An 18744-nucleotide genomic window follows, 5' to 3' on the forward strand; every position below is an offset into this window, starting at 1 on the left:
GGTTGGGGGTGAGCAAGAGGCCTTCAGATTTTAGAGGGATATGAGTTTTTCTGTAAGGTAGTGCTATATTAGTGTTTTTACATTTTCTAGCTAAATAAATTTAATTTTTACCCAAATAGAACTATAGCTTTGGTTTTACAGTTTATATGGACTCCTGAAAGCTTATTAAAGTTCAAAAGCTTTCTTCCTAGAACATCGATCGGGTGTATCTCTCCTACCTCCCAACCCCTCTCCTTGTAGTACTGGGGGGAGGGGCGCGTTTTTCCAGCCTGTTGCCAAGCACAGCCATGAAGATCAGCTCTACTTGCAGCTGCTTGTTTGACTCTCTGCCCCTCTTTCTTCCCAGCTCCATGTCTAGACTGTACTTCATTATATGCAGGGTGAAGCAGATTTCTAGGTGTGAGGGTCCAAGACCAGGTCTGTACCCTCTCACTAGGCGATTTGCCTCACACTGAATTCAATTAAGAGCACAGGGTTCCAAAAAAAGAAGAAAGAAAAAGAGCACAGGATTCTAGAGTAAAATGGCATGGGTTTGAATCCAGCCTTCACTCCTTAGCTGACCTGGAGAGTTACTTAACCTCTCTGCTCCAGGTTCCTTTGTCTGTAATATGGGAATAATTATGGTACCTACGTCTGTAGGGACTCAGAAGAGTGCTTAGCACAGAGGAAGTGCTCAGTTTATATTCAGTATCATGGTGCTGTTATATGTTGAATAAATGAGCCAGTAAAGAAAGGAGCAGGTTGCCATCAAGTCTTGGCTTTTGAAGGTATCTTAGAAAAAGTAATATTTTACTGACTTTCTTCCTCAGCCCCATAACAGATGGTCTGGTTCATGGACAGCTGAGAGTACATGTCCAGATTCCCACTAAGTATAGGAATCCCCCGCTCACCATATCCCAAATCAGTAGAGTTTTGAGTCTCTGAGTCCTTGCTTTGTGGGGGGCTCATGTCCTAACAAGTTGAGCCATTCCATTCTGTAACTGCCTTAGTTATTAGATTTTTTCTTCTTAAAAAAACCCAGAACCAATCTCCTTGTAACCTCTATCAATCTCACTCTGTTCCATGGAAATTCAGAATATTGAACCCTGTACGCCGTATTCCTTAGGAAGGTTTTAGGTTCATTCATTTATTCATTCCACAAATGCTTATTAAGCAGTTGTGTGCCAGGCACCTTCACATTGAGAAGCTGTCCTTATCCTCATGAATCCTGTGATTGGGTGGGAAAGACAGCTAACAGTCACACAAATACGTATCATGATGATTTGTAAGGAATACTTAGAGCGCTACGGAAAGGAAAACGGGGGAAATTAATTTAAACATAGGTAGTCAAAGAAGGCTTGTATAATGGAAGTGACCTTTAAGCTGGTGCCAGGCCAACTGGTTTGGTGGAGGGGAGGGGGCGGGACTCCATGCAGAAAGAACTGTGGAATGTGGAGTGGAGTGGAAGATATAGATGGGATTAGAGGGGTAGGCTCGGAAGGACATTTGTGTGTATAGTTAGGGAGTCTTAAATTTTATTCCAGGTACAAAGAAAGACCACTGAAAGGTTTTAAGCAGGGGAGGGCCATTATCCATTTTATATTTAAAAAGATAACTGGCTGTTGTGTGGAAGAGAGATTAGAAGAGGGTGAGTGGAGATTCCAGGTAAAAGGCAGCTGATGATGATTGATTGGATTAGGATGGTCACCAGAGAGATGAAAAGGAAACAAACTTGAGAAGTATATTGGAGGTAGAGTCCAGAGGATTTGGTGGTAGATTATTCAGAATAAGCATCAGTTAGGTTAGCATTCTAGTACCTCTCCAGCTGGACAGTCACCAGCCAACAATTGGGTATTTTCTATATTATACCTAGTGGGTTTCTAATTAGGCAGCTGGAGGTGCCATCTATTAAGAAGAGGAAACCTAGAGGGGAAAATGAATAGAAGGGATTTGGTTGTTGGATCAAGAATTTGGATTCGGTTGTGTTAATTAGGCTTTGAGATATTAAAATGCAGATGTTGAGTTGGCAATTGGATATAACAGACTAAGCTGGGAATTGTTAGCACGTTGTTGGAATTTAAAGCTGTGGGAATGTGTATGCGGTGACCTAGACCCTGAGTGTGCAAGTGGGAAGTGGGCCAGGACTAAGCCACAAGGGGTGAGTAGAATAGCAGAGATGGAAGCAGCAGGAGGAAAGCCGGAGAGTGGGTCATGGAAGTCTGGGTCTGGCAACAGGGATGGAAACTGGAATGGAGTGGGGTTTTGAAAATGATGTAGGCTGAGAGTAGGTAGGATTACATAGGTCACATGCAAAGACAACTCCTCCACTACATTTGCTGGGGAGGAGAAGAAAAAAAACAGAAACTGGTGGTAAGTGCAGAGGAGAGTCTATCATTTTCTTTTTTGTTTATCCTAAATATTCCCCCAATTTGTTCATTCTTTATATTATAGTATTTCCAGAAGATCCTAAAACTTATGGATAGAAATGTTTTCCCCCAGAATAGGATGTTTCACCCAAAATGTGTTCTGATCCAGCCAGGGCTAGGGCCAGGGCCAGCCTGTGGCTTTCCTTGTCTAAATACTCTTATTAATAGATGCAACTAAGCTTAACTATTTAGGTAGTCATGCCCTCTGTTGGCTTATTCTGAAACTGCAATCAAATCAAGGTCTTGCATTGTTGTCAAGCTAAGTCCCTTCACTCTGTACTTGAGTGCTCTTATCTGGAAGAACTGTTAATCCGAAGCAGGGGTAGACCAGGAGTTCTTGAGAAAGAATCTCTGATAACTAATTGAGGTAGAAGACAACACCAGGATAAGCAGACAAGGCAGGCTATTTATGATTCCTCTTTAACAGATGAAGAAACTGAAACTCAAGCCACAGTATCATTTAAGTGGCAAAAACTGAACTTCAGATCTTCATTCTGTCAGAGCTATACCATATTTCTTCTTAATTCTTTGGAATGTTTTTGCAGAATAGAAATATAAGTGAATGTTTAAATGTTGGTTGTTCTATACTTTTGTTTGGGACCATCTAAAAGGCAAATCATAGGAAGTAAGAGATATTCTTTCTTTCATTCACCAAATATTAATTGAACACCTACTATATGCTAGTCATGTTCTACATAAGGGGCATACAGTAGTGAATAAAACAGACAAACATCATGCCCTCACATTCTAATATGAAGTGGTAAGACAATAAATAAGGCAAGATATATAATTAATTAGATAGTAATGGTAGTAAGAAGGAAACATAAAGCGGGGAAGGAAGATGTTGTTAAACAAAATGCAACTGAATGAGTTTGAAGATCTATTTGGCTTTATCCAATGATTCATGAATTGGGCAGCATCCCATTTAACAAGTAGAATGGAACTCCAAGGATCTATACAAAATAGAAGGCTTTTATAGGGAGACAGAGGGTGGGACAAGGAAGTTAAAAAGTGGATTATTTCAGGCAAGGTCACCTTCCCTTCCTGGGAAGGCAGGGGGTCTTATCAAGCAGATCCCCTCACTGGTGTTGATGAGGAAATTCCAGACTGATTGGTTTAAAATTCCACTCCAAGGAGGGGCTGAAACTGCAGTTAGGTTAGGTGTTAAGTCCTAGTAGAGCTTAGCATACATGACTATTTTGGGCCTGTTTCTTTTCTTTTTTTTCTTAATTAATTTTTAATTAAAGTATAGTTGATTTACAATGTTATATTAGTTTCAGGTGTACAACATACGACTTCAGTATTTTTATGGATTATACTCCATTTAAAGTTATTATATAATATTAGCCATATTCTCTGTGCTGTACATTACATCCTTGTATCTTATTTATTTTGTACCCAGTAGAGTGTGCTTCTTAATCCCCTTCCCCTATCTTGCCCCTTCCCACTTCCCTCTCCCCACTGATAACCACTAGTTTGTTCTCTGTATCTATGAGTCTGTTTCTGTTTTGTTATATCCATTCATTTACTTTACTTTTTAGATTCCACATATAAGTGAAAACATACAGTATTTGTTTTTCTCTGTCTGACTTACTCCACTCAGCATAATTCCCTCCAGTTCCTTCCATGTTGTTGCAAATGGCAAATTTCTTTTTATGGCTGAGTAATATTCCACTGTATATAGACACCACACCTTCTTTATCCATTCATCTGTTGATGGACACTTGTGTTGTTCTGTACTGTTTTCCATTACGGCTGCACCAATTTACATTCCAACCAGCAGTGTACTAGGGTTCCCTTTTCTCCACATCCTTACCAATTTATTATTTGTGGTCTTTTTAACAATAGCCAGTCTGACAGGTGTGAGGTGATATCTCATTCAGTAGGTTGTTTTTTTCATTTTGTTGATGGTTTCCTTCACTGTGCAAAAACTTTTTAATTGCTTCCCATTTGTTTATTTTTGCTTTTTGTTTCCCTCACCTGAGGAGACAGATTCAAAAAAATATTGCTAAGACTTATGTCAATGAGTGTACTGCTTATGTTTTCCTCTAGGAGTTTTATGGTTTCCAGTCTTGCATTTAGGTCTTTAATTCATTCTGAGTTTATTTTTGTATGTGGTGTGAAAAAAATGTTCTAATTTCATTCTTTTACATGTTCTTGTCCAGTTTTCACAGCATCACTTATTGAAGACACTGCCTCTTCCCCACTGCATATTTTTGCCTCTTTTGTCATAGATTAATTGACCATAAGTGTGTGGGTTTATTTCTGGTTTCTCTATTCTGTTCCATTGATCTGTGCATCTGTTTTTGTGCTAGGGGCCTGTTGTTTCTTTTTAAACAATATAAAATGTTGGGCTGGGGTGTTGGTGTGGGACTTTTAGTTAGGGTGGCCAAGGAGGGTGACTTCAGAGTAAAGACCTGAGGGAAGTGAAGGAGCTGGGGGCAGAGCATTCCAGGCAGAATGCACAGCACTCGCAAAGCGCCAAGGTGGAGATGTCTCTGGCATGTTAGAGGAACAGCCAGGGGCCAGCATGGCTGGAGCAGGGTGAACACAGGGGAGAATGTTTGGAGACAAACGTGGAGACATAACTGGGCAGATCACCTACAGATGACCTTACAGACCATCTAAGGACTTCAGCATGTGATCCAGGGGGCTCCAGATTTCCCTTGGATGGTTTTAAGCAGAGGACTGAAATAATCTTCTGTATTTTAACAGGAACATTCTAGCTGCTATAGACTGAGTGGGGGAGGGGCTGAAGCAGGGAGATGAGTAAGGAGGCTTTTGTAAAGCTCCAAGCAAGAGATGATTTTATAGAGACTTCCCTGGAGGTCCAGTGGTTAAGACACCTCGCTCCCACTGCAGGGGGCATGGTTTTGATCCCTGGTCAGAGAACTAAGATCCTACATGCCACGTGGCACTGCCAAATAATAGAAAAAAAAAAAAAAAAAGAGAGAGAGAGAGAGAAAGAGATGATTTTATAGAAAGACCAGTTGAATTTTATGAGGATTGAAAGTGGGTTGTGAAAGGAAGAGTCGTCAAGGATGACACCAAGGTGTTTGCTGAGACTGGAAGAATGAAGTTGCATTACCTGAGATGAGGAAGGCCAGGGAGCGGAGAAGGGGTGGGGGAGTGGCTCAGTGCTGGACAGGTTAGATTTGAGATACCTGCTGGGCATCCCGTTAGGGATGTCAAATTGGTGATTGGGAATGTAGGTCTGGAGTTAAGTAAGAGGTGGTGCTGGAGAGACAGATTCAGGAATTATCATTACATAGATGATATTTAAATTCATAAAGTGGTATGAGGTGAGATAACTAAGGGGATGTTGAGATGGAAAGATAAGAAGCTCCAGGAGTGAGCCCTGTGGCCCTCTGATAGAGTTTTGGGAGCTATGAAAAAAATGGCCAGAAGGTGGAAAGGAAACTAGTAAAGTGTAGTGTCATAGAAGCCAAATGAAGAAAATAGTTTGAGAAAGAATAACCCATTGTGTCAAATTCTGTAGATAGATTAAATAAGACTGAGAACTGACCATTGGATAGAGTATGGTTTCTCTAATTCTTCCCTGACTTATAATGGATTGTCTTGTTCTGACTCTCCCCTCCCCACCCTGCCCAGGTTGTGGCAGATACCAATATAAGCGCCATAGCAACTCAGCTTGAGAACATGTCTACGGGCTACCCCCTTGGTTCACCTGCTGCCGAGCACCATCTGGAGGACACAGAGTGAGTATTCTAGATGCAGAGTGCCTCTTATGTGGGTGGGCAAAGCTCAGTGAGACCTTTTCCAGATTGTAGAGTGTGCTCCCTAAAGGAGAGGAATGGGAAAATACACATTACCTTTTCTAACTCCTAGGGAATCTCCAAGAAAGCAACAGGGTTGCCCTACTTCTCACAAGGCTTTGCTCCACCACGGGAGTTCTTCACAGACTGTTACCACAGGGCCTGCACACACTGCACCTGGCCACTGGAACTAGTGCCTGTGCCCTCTCCCCTCAGAATCCTCAGATTTATAGCCCAGATGCACCCTTCTTCATTACGCAAGGAACCAGGTTTCCTCAGTTTTCTAAGCTAAAATCTTGTTCTGAGGTTAAATCTTCTTGTCATACTTGCTGGCATTTTTTACTAAAACCTGTCACTGCAGTTAAAGTTGCTCATTAAAGCAGTGTTTCTCAAGCTAGAATGTCCATAAGAATAACCCAAACAGCATACTTAAATATGCTAATTCCTCTGGCCCATTCCCAGAGATTCTGAGTAGCTGTCTACGGTGGGTTCTCCAGGACAGTGTTGCTGCAGATAAGCCGAGGACCCACACTTTGAGAAATGCTGCCCAAAGTTATTCGTCTCAACTCTACCAGTGCCTGGTCGCTAGCTGGTGCTCAATAAATGTTTGTTGGCTGATCTGAACCCTTTATTGGAATGATCTGATGGTCACAGCCATTCCCAACTTTTTCCTGATTGTTCATTAACTTAAATGACAACTTTGAGTTTGTTTTTCTTGAGGAAAGAATATTAAACTAGGCTCATTTTACTTTTTTCTCATTATGAAAGTAATGAACACTTGCTATTAAAATGTGACAAATACATGAAAGTATAACATTTTCAGGCTAGAGTGGCCATTTATTTAAAAAAAAAAAGAAATCAGGACCCTTATATGAAGAATAGTATACACTTAGCATCCTTGAACATGTCCATGGAACTACCGAGATGCCCTGTGATCTTGGGTCCTTTGCTATGATTCCACAGCTCCTGGCGGGTTGGGAACTACTAGCATAAAAGAATTTAAAAATCACTTATAATCTGACCACTGTTAACATTTGGAGATTTTTTTTTTTTACTAGTCTTCTAAGTGAAAGTAAATTAAAACTAACTGAAAGTGTGAGATAAATGGAGGTAAACTCCATCTAATGCTGCCAGTGGAGGAGTGAAGCTGCATTCCTCCCTCTCCCGGAGAAAACAGGCTCTAATTGTGAATAGGTACAATTATGAAGGTCTCTAATGATTTGGTGGCCCCCAGGGGCTAGCTCTAAAACAATGGCTTTGGACATCTAGGTTCCCATTTCAATATCCTTGGAAATAGGGGCTGGCTGTGTTTGAAAGAGGAGACATGAATCAAGTTCATGTCTAGCCAGTGGCCTATTACTGCGAGTGCTTATAAGGCCACAAAGTGATGAAACGTAGAGCCTTATTAATGACATCATTACCATTCAGCCATAGGGGATAATACTTCATTATTTCAGCAGATATTTATTGAGTGCCTTTCTAAGGCTAGACACTACAAGTGCTGGGTCCTGAGGACTCAAACTTAGAAACGTAGGTGAAAGCATTGCCCCAGTCCTCATAGAACTGCCAGAGGATTGGAAAAACAGACCCATAAATCCATGGTTATAAGAGAGTTAGGAAGTGTTGGAGAGCTTAGTTCAGTGAGAGAGAGAAGTAAGTACAGAGTCCTGTGAAGCATGGAAGAGAGGCATAACTCAGCTAGGGAGGGTACTTGGAGGCACTAATGCTTAACCTGAGTTTTTAAATAATTGGAAAAAACAGGAGTGGCATTTAAAACAGGTAATAATATATACGGTATAGACGTTCAGCAATTACTATGGATGCCTGCTGTAAACAACCAGCAAGTGCCTAGCAAACAACTGGTATCAGTGGGAAGCAGCTGAAGATCAAGCTTAAAATAAGCCAGGCAAAATCGAGGAGGAGGAGAGGGAAGAATATTCTAGTCAGACAGAACAGCATATTCAAAGGTTGCTCATATCCCAGTTTTGCAAATTTCTCTGAGTACACGAATGGCTGCATTTATATCAGGTGGCTCTGCCTCTCGACGTGCGTGCTGCCGCAAAACAAGTGGCCCTGCCAGGATACGCATACAAACCTCCTGCAGATAAGACGACAGGGCCCAGGTACCAGAGTTCCTTTAGGTTTTTACCCTTTGGACAACCACGAATGGGAATAAGAAATTGGCGTTAGTTAAGCTTAGCTTTAACTCATAGAGCCCACACGTGTAATTTAATTTTTACCCATGTTGTTTCTGAGAGAGATGACTTCCACACTGGACAAAGCTTTGAAAATCTAAATTATACATTTGAAACAAATTGTCTTTATCCATTTTGCTTCACCTTGGTTTCTCTCTTCTCTCCTGGATTTCAGTTCTCATTTACATAGTCGTGATTCTGAGGGTGTGATAGGCACGAGCGGCCAGAGGGCGGAGGCTTAAGGAGTTGATAATCTGGTAGAGGAGGAAGATGGTTAAGAGATCATGATACAGTATGACAAGTGCTGTATGGAAATCTGGACCAAGAACAAAGGGAGCACAGAGAAGGTAGAGGTGAATGCTTCCAAGGGAGTCAGGAAAGCATCGCATTGGAGATTGGAGGTGGGTTTTGAAGAATGAGTTCCCACATTCAGTGGAAGTGGGAATCAGGTGCAGCGAGGATATTCAGGCAGAATAACAGCAGCCATTACTGAGCTCTAGGGCTGCCATCACCTGTTCTGTTCAGAGGTCCACCTGTGGACTGCGGTGTACACCAAGCTCAGGTGATACCCCGCCTCTCCATCTCCATGCATGTTCTTCAAAGATGTAAAGACAGTTCCGTTCAGCTTTAGACAGTAAGTTAAAAAGTTAAAAACTAAGCAAAAAAAAAGAGTGCTTTGACAACTTCAGCATCATGACTTTATTTTCAGTTAAAAAACAGTGGGTTTTATGAAAGAGAAACCTCTAAAACATCAAAAATATTGGCGTGATATAGGAAATTCAAAAATAAGTTTCTAGATTGCTTTCTGACAGTTTGATTTGATAAACTGACCATCATCATTTCGCAGTATGAAAGTCTCTCTCAAATCTGTGTTCTTCCATTAAAATGAAATTCCCTCTCAATATCTATTCTTGAATTAAACAGCGTGCATTGTGTTTTCAGAACACCTCCACCTAAGATTATTACTTTGGAGAAAGGCTCTGAAGGATTGGGGTTTAGTATTGTAGGGGGTTATGGAAGTCCCCATGGAGACCTGCCAATTTATGTCAAGACTATATTTGCAAAGGTATTTTTTTCCTTTTTACTGTACTTTATTTTTTTTTTAAATAAAACTTAGGTGAGATTTTTTTTTGCGTTTTGCTTTGCTTTACTTTGGGTGATAGCTGAATGTGTGCATGTATGCTTGTTTCATTTTCATCTTACAGGAAATTCCCACACCACACTAGTGCAAGAAGTGTTCTTTTATAAAAGTGGAGTCACAGGAAGTGTAATATTCTTTAGACCCTTTTACAAAAGTAGATGCTAACAGATTTTAAAGAGTGTCTTCTTTCAACAACCAGTGTAAGGAATATGGCATGCTCTTTGCAAGAGCTCTTTGGCCTTGGAAGTATTGTTCTTGCGAGAACAAAGATTTGGCTTTCTACTTTAAGATATTGCAGAGGGCCATGGCATAAAGCTTTGTACAAGCCTGGGATCAGTGCAGCATTAATGGCTGCCCATCACTAAAACCTCAGGATGCTTTAGCTGAAGGTGGTTTCTCTCTTCCAATAGTCTGCCAAGTACTTGCAGGATTAACCCAGTGAGTTAGACTAAGACTGGATAACTGGGGACTTCCCTGGCAGCGCAGTGGTTAAGAATCCGCCTGCCAATGCAGGGGATATGGATTCGAGCCCTGGTATGGGAAGATCCCACATGCTGCAGAGCAACTAAGCCCGCCTGCCACAGCCACTGAAGCCTGTGCGCCTAGAGCTTATGCTCCACAAGAGAAGCCACCGCAGTGAGAAGCCTGTGCACCGCAACGAAGAGTAGCCCCTGCTCGCCGCAACTAGAGAAAAGCCCACGCACAGCAACGAAGACCCAACGCAGCCCAAAATTAAATAAATTTATAAAAAGAAAAAAAAAAGAGTGGATAACAGTATCTTTCAAGAATTAAGTAGTCCAATTCATCCTACTTAATACACGGGTCCTAGTGTAGGTTTCTACTGCTGCCACTAGATGGCTCTTAGATAAGTTTTTAATTTCATTATTAAAGTTGGAATTTAAATTTGTTATAAACTTTTAAGATCTCCGGAAGTATTTAGTTTTGATACTACAACTTTATTCTTCGTTGCTTTTATCACAGTCATTTGCTTATTAATTGATCCAATTGCCTACTAGTGCTTTATTTTCCTAAAGAAATAAAGGCCTTCCACAGAAGAAATAAGGCAGATTCTTTCTCTTTCCAGAAGGCTGTACTATACACTATATACACATTTGCTTTTACCTATGCAGATCTTATCACCTGTTAATTGGGTGTAACCTTGACCTGACATAAGCCTCAAGTCAAGCCTCAAGATTGGCGTTTGTTTTTGGAACACATTAGGCAGCTACAGATTTACACACCTGTTTCCATCTTGCTAGGATGCGTGTCAAGGGGGCATGTTATTCCCATACACACATCAGTTGACCTGATGATGGACGAACAGGGAAAGGAAAGGCAGATCAGAAACATTCTGGATAACAGTGCTGCCCCAGTCTGATAATTCCCAAGGTGGATAAACCACCTACAGACCCTCCTTTTCCTAGGATAACACCATAAGTAGCTGTGATAATGATTCTTTGGGAGGATTGTTGTACTTTACATTTAAAAGAACCGGCTATGGAGATAATGACAGTGGAATGGCTACAAAGTGAGCCTTCACTAAGCTAAAGATTCCCCCCATAGGAGTTTTGATCTAAGAACTACAGCTATATGTTTTCTTTTTTTTTTTTTTTTTAAACACTGAACATACATTCTTTAAAATGTTTATCTCTGATTCAGGTTTCTGGATCTCAGATGTCCACAGGCTGGACACAGGGTGTGGATTATTACGTAACCTTTTTGGTGTCCTAAGCATCTTTTAACAGTTCTCTTGCTCAACTAAGAAATGAATTTGGCCCATCCAGGTCTTTTCTTCCCCTCCAGAAGTAGGAAGCATCATAGACACTTAGGGTGTGTAGGATTTGCGAGGCATCATCAGTCTGATTAACTGGCTGTCAGGGCCTTCCATTTTCTTTCAGGTGTTTGGTTGGAAACTTCAAAATCAAAGCCAACTTTAGATCTTAGTCCCTTCAGCAGATGAACTTTACCATAAGCCAACAAGAGATTGGCCTAAAGACTTCAACAATCCTGAAAATTGAGGGAGCAGTATTTTGGAGCCTGTGAAATCTGAAAACATGAGTTTGATCATCATTCGTTTCATTTTATTATACTACCACCATGATTGAGTAAATACAGTGTGCCTTACACTTAATCCTTAGAACAGGGCGAAAGATAGATAATAGAGCCTATTTCACAGCATAGGGAAGGCGAAGTGACCAAACTAGGACACAGCAAGTGGGTAAGGCCACGTTTCCAAGCTAGATGGAGGTCTGTCTGTGAGCCATTTATTTCTTCCTTCCCTTGTTTAGTCTACAGATGCCACATTAATAAAGTAGGAGAGGAGATTCAGGTCAGTGTAATTATCAAGTAAGCACAGCAATACCTGAAATAGTGTATACATCCTAGAAAGTTGAAAAATCGACCTTTTTTGCATTATTGAAAATGAAAACTTGAAGAGCTTAGTGTGCTTTTTAAAGAACTAATTACACAGGTATCTGAGGTTAACTGAAACCCTTAAATCTCAGCATGTAAAATTTATTAAAATCAAGTTAGATTTATCCGTTAGCATTACTTGTTTAATCCTGTCTTCGGTGCAGTTAACACACTTTCTTAAAAGAAAAAAAAATTTGAATAAAGCTGAAAATTATTTAATCTTGGTATTTTTCCCCCAATATAGTCCTGGTTTTGAATATTCTTTATTACATCTTTTTACAGGAATTCCACCCTTTTCAGGGCTTTGAAATTCTAGATAATTCACCCACCGCCTCAGGACCTCCATGCTGTAGGACACAGGTCTCTGGAGTGTTAGTGCCTCTGAGCTTGGCTTCTGCAGGAGGCCATCAGCAACCAGGTGCCCACGGGCCTTGGTTAATTTCCCCAGTAGTTCAACATCATTTAGAGGACTCTTTTGGCACTAACTTTTCAAGGAGTTCTCACAATTACCCCGACAGATGGAGAAAGCTTCCTGTGAATCATTTTCTAGGTCTTTTATTTCCTTACTCGTCCAAAGTATTTCTAGTAATATCATGGCGTCTTTGATACTCAGCTTTAGAATGAAGAAAAGCCCAAGTTTCACTTGCTTTGTGCCGTTCTGAAGAGCCATGCATGACTGAATATGTAATGAAAGTAGTCATTTAGAAACCTATTTAGATGGATCCAAGGTAAAGTTGAAGCTATTGAATATGATATTGCAAAATTTTAGAAATGCTCCACTTCTGTGTATTTATATATATATATATATAGAGAGAGAGAGAGAGAGAGAGAGAGAGAGAGAGAACAGCTTTATTGAGATATGTTCACATACCATAAAATTCACCCATTTAGATAAAACTAATACCAGATTCAGTTCTGCCTTTGTATGCTACATATTCATGAATGTGACATCATATGACATTCAAATTCCATTCAGTACTGAATATTGAAATAAGGTCCTACTGGTATTAAAAGAAATGTGAACGTCAGGACATTCAGGACATTCCTACTAGTATGTTATGTAAACAATGCATAATTATGATTACTATTCAACCATTCTTCAAATAACATCCTACATTTTTCTTAGTTTTCTTAATTTAAAAATATTACCTAGAAATAACTTTAATTGGTGGTTTTAAAAGTTTTTCTTTTAATATGCACACCATAATATTAATATTATTTGAATATTAATTGCATCCTCCTAGATTAAACTGGAATGTTTCTCGTTTGCAGGGAGCAGCTGCAGATGACGGCCGATTGAAGCGAGGTGATCAGATTTTAGCTGTTAATGGTGAGACTCTGGAAGGTGTTACACATGAGGAAGCTGTGGCCATCCTAAAACACCAGAGAGGAACTGTAGCCTTAACTGTGCTGTCCTGAGCCTTGGGTCCTGACCACAAGATAGATGTGGTTGTAGAATATCCATAGGAAGACAAAGTTCTGAGGATGAAAAGCAGCCTCAACTAAAACCCACCTTTATTCTTACCATCTCAACCTCTCGCTTGGGAGAGATGGCCTAGGTTTCACGTGAATTTCCCAAGTTGACAATCTAATGTTTCCCAGATTCTCTCACCTCTTGGTGAGGTTAATTCCTAACAGCTGAGTCTTATGCATTTTGCATTTAACATCAATGTTTATCAACTAGTAGTAAGTTGTTCTGATTATATTTGCTGAAATGGAAGTTAACAACCTCTCATTCCTTATGTCCTTCTCTCCCCATCCTGACTCATATGGAGGCTGAGCAGCAACCAGATCGCATCCGATGAACAGAAACAAATGTTAAGCAACTTGTCATCTCACTCATGATTTATGTATGCTAATTGTCTCTTCAGATACACCAGAAAACATTAGCAGTGTAATTAACGTAGCAGTGATGCCCATAATGAAATACCAGATTCTCCTGTGGGAAATGACTGTGCTCTTTTCTGTACGACTTATCATCAAATAAGCCTCAAATTCATTTCTCTGGGTAGATCTTTATAAGTTAGTCATTGGTGATTATGATGAGTCAATTTGCAGACTGTAATCTAAAAATTCTGAATGGCTTTCTAATTGTTTTCTTAGCTACATAAGTGCATACTACTAAGAAAATGCACCTTCTTCTCAGCAAGAACAATTAGCATCCATACTCTGAATTCTAACAATGCTAAGTTATGCTCAAGTCTGGGAAGTTCATCTGGAGTTAACAGCATTTCAGTAGGCAGGCATCATTCCCACACCTCAGGCTTCAGACGAGGAGGTGGAAGCCCCAGAACCACACTGCAGAGATCAGCAAGTTTTTACTAAAGACAGCCAAGGTCTGGGTGGCCTTGGCATTGTGCAAAGTGGAGTGACAAATTTGAGTGTCCCTCCGCTTGGCTCCATACCTGTCAGTCGAGCAGCACACAGTGTAGGAACGTAGATGGAGCGGCACACTTAGCCACAAAGTGACTGAACAAATGGACTGAGCCAGTGATAGCTCCCTGGAGACTGTTTCCTGGTCTCCAGGCAGCCTCCTGTTTGCTGAAGTGTGCATGCTAAGAAAGCAACTACAGCAGAAAATAAAAGAATACCTTTAAAGTTGGTTAGGGGCCTTCTTATTCAGGTATTAACAGGAAAAGTGGGGGAGATGCTTATCAATGAATGTTATAGGTTCTTCTGTGAAAAAATGCACCACAAAAGATGACTAACAGAATGGGTAATAGAAGTAGTGTGGCATTATTTAACTAAAACACAGTGCTGCAAATGGTTCACAATAATTATCAAAATGTAATGGGCTCCAATTTAAAATGTTATTTAATAAGTATAGATTTTAATTGAGAACTATCTTTCAGTAGATGTAATCACAAAGTGCATTAACTCTTGTTGGAATATTTTATGGCTATTCCAAAGTATAGAGTGCCTAAATTTCATGTTGAAAATATCTTTCATTAATGGTATTAAGTTTTCTGAATTTACACATGGCTTTTGAAATGTCTAATGTATCCCAAGATACGCAGTATTGTTAGAAATTATTTTTCAATGCATGAGAACCTATCAGCCTCAGAACATTCTCTGTTAATTGTATCTGCAAGAACACCTCAAGCAGCCAAGAAGAAATAAAGCCCAAATAAAACTTGAAAATGCACCTTAAAAAAATACATACGTATGTTATATATATATACTTTTGAAATGTGATTCTGCTTGATTTTGATGGAATGGCCATTAAATACACATTTTGAAGTAACATATCATTGTTTTGTTGCTTTACACATTATTCTTTTAGGACATGCTACAGCAAGTCTCTTGATAAAGGAATTGTGGTGCTTTAATACTCCTTGCTGCAGTAAATTGATATAACTATTGCTTCTCATAACTGCATCTGTCTCTGCTTGCATGACTAGTAAATAACTGCCTTCCCAAAAACATTTTTTTTTTTTTTGCATCAGAACTTACCAAGCTAAGAGGATATGAAGATGGGAATTTGTGAAAGGAGTAGTTCTCTCATAGCCACATATATTGTTTTAGCCTCATCATTAAGTATAGTAATGATACCATTTATTAGAGTTAGCATGAGAGGGAAGTAAACCAGGAAAGATAAAACTGCTGAAAGTTTGTATGTATAAGATATTTCCAAAAATTCTAAATAAATGTAGTTACCAAGGAGCAAATGGAGTTTTATTATATATGAAAAAGTTTAATTTCTGCATCTGGCTTTGTGTTTTCATCAGCTATTTTGTTCCCTAATAGAAAAAGAATCAACTTTTCACAAAGTCTAGTGTCCTATTAATATCTAGGATCCATTAATAGCTGTCTCATATTAATTGCTGCTGTGTTGTCAGGCATTAGAAGAGATGCTTTTCAAAGGAGGTGGTATAGCAGTCCAGAAGGTGAGTCTTGGCATCACACTGCCTGAGTTTGAATCTTGATGTAGTAGCCATGTGACCTTGTCCAAGTTATTTAGTTTCTTCAATCAGAAAGGAGGAAGAGGAGAGTTCAAAGCACTATAATGAATAAAATCCAAGAAGAACTCTTAGTCTAGTGCCTGGATCATAGTAAGTACCACATAAATAAATATTAACAATAAACCTCTTATCCCATTTATGGAGATGGCCTGAAATTAGACACATGCTGATGGTTAGTGGTTTCAATCAGTAATGACCTTTCAAAAGAAAATATTTCCGAGAGTGGCTTAGCTCTGAATTGTTGCCCCAAGTCAGATAACAAAGTGTGTAACTGATTAAAATGGTGTGAGCTTGTGTAACTGGAGCTTGTGTTATCAAAAAGCTGAAACCAAGGCTTCCATCATCAGCCGTGCCACTGGGATATAGCTGGTTGGGGAGTAATACCAACTCCATATGCCTGCTGCCCACCTCCGGAACCAGGCAAGGCACTGCAATTACCATCAACCCTCGTCAAGCAATTTTTAACCTGGTACTTTCCAGGAATTTGGAATTGTAAACTGTTGTTTTATTAACCCAGCCACACTCCCTTTCTTCCCTTCACACCCATCCACTGTCAAAGAAGTCAGCCCCCACCCCCCGCCCCCACCAGATGAGACACTTCTTTGAAAACAGGGACTAGGTCACATTCACCTTCATGTTAATTTCATCCAGTGTACTTTTCAAATTCTGTATGTCCCATCCTTAGATGTTTTATTTGGGTCTTTTTCTTTTTTTTTTTTTTTTGCGGTACGCGGGCCTCTCACTGTTGTGGCCTCTCCCGTTGCGGAGCACAGGCTCCGGACGCGCAGGCCCAGCAGCCATGACTCACGGGCCCAGCCGCTCCGCGGTATGTGGGATCTCCCTGGACCGGGGCATGAACCCGTGTCCCCTGCATCGGCAGGCGGACTCTCAACCACTGCGCCACCAGGGAAACCCTATTTGGGTCTTTTTTTTTTTTTTTTTTTTTTTTTTGCGGTATGCGGGCCTCTCACTGTTGTGGCCTCCCCCGTTGCGGAGCACAGGCTCCGGACGCGCAGGCTCCGGACGCGCAGGCTCAGCGGCCATGGCTCAGCGGCCATGGCTCACGGGCCCAGCCGCTCCGCGGCATATGGGATCCTCCCAGACCGGGGCACGAACCCGTATCCCCTGCATCGGCAGGCGGACTCTCAACCACTTGCGCCACCAGGGAGGCCCCTGGGTCTTTTTAAAATATCTTTCATTTCCCTCCTCATGTCCATGTTCTCCTTTACATCAGAGGTCAACAAACTTTTGATGCGAAGAACCAAATAATACATATTTTAGGCTTTTCAGGCCTTTGTAATCTTTGTCATAAGTACTCAACTTTGCCATTGTAGCATGCAAGCAGCGGTAGACAAAACATAAATGAACAAGCTGGCTGTGTTCTAATAAAGCTTTATTTACACACACAGGCAGTGAGCCAAATTTGGCCCACAGGCTGTACTTTGCCCCTGCGTTATATACGTGAATATATTTTGAGACTACAGTAGTTAAGATCCTTTTCTACTATAGTATTCCATCTTTGCTGTTCCTGGAGTGTTCTGTTGGTTGAATTTTCTTTCCTGATTATGGATGGGTCTTATCTTTTGGCTTCTTCGCATGTCTGATAATTTTTTATTGGATGCAAGCATTGTAAAATTTACGTTGTTGGGTGATGGATTCCATTGCATTCCTTTAAATGGCAGTGTACTGTTCTGGCATGCAGTTATGTTAACTCATAATCAGTTTGATCCTTTCAACTCTTGTTTTCAGGTTTTCCTAGGGCAGATCTAATGCAGCCTTTAGAGCTAATTTTGTCCCACTGTTAAGGCATTCTGAAATTTCTATCCAATGCCTGTATATCATGAGGTCTTTCCACTCTGACAGGTGGAAACCATCCGCAGCCCTTTCTGAACTCCAGGTGATTCTTTCCTTGAAGAGTTCCCTCTCGTGCATGTGCAGATTCGTATTCCAACCAAGACTTAAGGGCCTCTATAGCTGCAGGGCTCTAAGCTCTTAACTCCATGCAGCTCCCTCCTGGCCAGCACTCTGCCTTACAGCTCACCCACCATGGCCTCCCTGAACTTTGATCTCTCTCTGCAACTCATGGAGTCTATTTGGTTCCCCTTCCCTGGGTTGTAGCCTGGGTACTGCCTCCAGGCAGTAAACCGGTGCACTTGTAGACCTTCCCTTGTTTCCCTTCTTTTGGGCGTTAAAATCCTGTGCTACCTGTTGTCCAGTGTCTGAAAACTGTTTTTTCATATATTATATCCACTCTTCCATTGTTTACTACAGCAGGTGCTAAGGGCACTTCCCATAGCACTTAATTCATGGACAGAAGCAAAAGTCCTTTACTCTTGACCTAATCAAAAGGATTTGAGATGGTAATAAGAATCAATTTCTCACAATATGATGATTCAATTTTCTGTAAGCATTTTGCACTTAAAGAAGCACTATCCCAGTAAGCCCCCTTGGTTTCTCCCAGTTTCTGGAATTGACAGCCCATTTGACTCAGTCCTTGGGTTCCTTCTCCCAACCCTGCCCACAGCCACCCCTTCCCAGGTGACCTAGGGAGGATATCCCTCTTCAGGAACACAGTTTTTCAGGATGAGGACTCCCACCATCTTATCTTGGGAGATGGAGCCACATTGCCTTTCCTTAGTGTTGGTTTTCAAACTTTATAAGAAACTGAAACTTTTTGTCCTCTCCCCAATTTTATACTTTATTTATACTTCTGTTTTCCTGTTAAAGTCAATCAGAATAGTGAGACTTTTTTGAACACACAATTTTAAATTTAGGTAATAGTTCCAGTTTTATGTCAGCCTCCTGCAAATGTAAAATTTTTGACAGCTTGACTCGCAAACTTCAAATTCTCTA

At 40.6% G+C, this 18744-nt stretch overlaps 1 protein-coding gene across 3 annotated transcripts in view; it reads left to right on the forward strand.

The window, feature by feature from the left end:
- PATJ (PATJ crumbs cell polarity complex component) overlaps positions 1–14039 on the forward strand; it is a 380458-nt gene extending 366419 nt beyond the window's left edge. For 2 of the 3 annotated variants that reach the window (XM_060089883.1, XM_060089884.1), the window contains exons 43-44: positions 6018–6124; positions 13202–13303. In XM_060089883.1, coding sequence (XP_059945866.1) covers positions 6018–6124; positions 13202–13229 — 135 coding nt within the window. In that variant the 3' untranslated portion in view covers positions 13230–13303. Of the gene's footprint in view, positions 1–6017; positions 6125–9300; positions 9443–13201 lie in introns of all 3 variants that reach the window. The other variant, XM_060089886.1, reaches the window with a different exon arrangement.
- Positions 14040–18744: the final 4705 nt, after the last annotated feature.

Source organism: Mesoplodon densirostris, chromosome 2 (assembly GCF_025265405.1).
Source record: "Mesoplodon densirostris isolate mMesDen1 chromosome 2, mMesDen1 primary haplotype, whole genome shotgun sequence".
Lineage (NCBI taxonomy): Eukaryota > Metazoa > Chordata > Mammalia > Artiodactyla > Ziphiidae > Mesoplodon > Mesoplodon densirostris.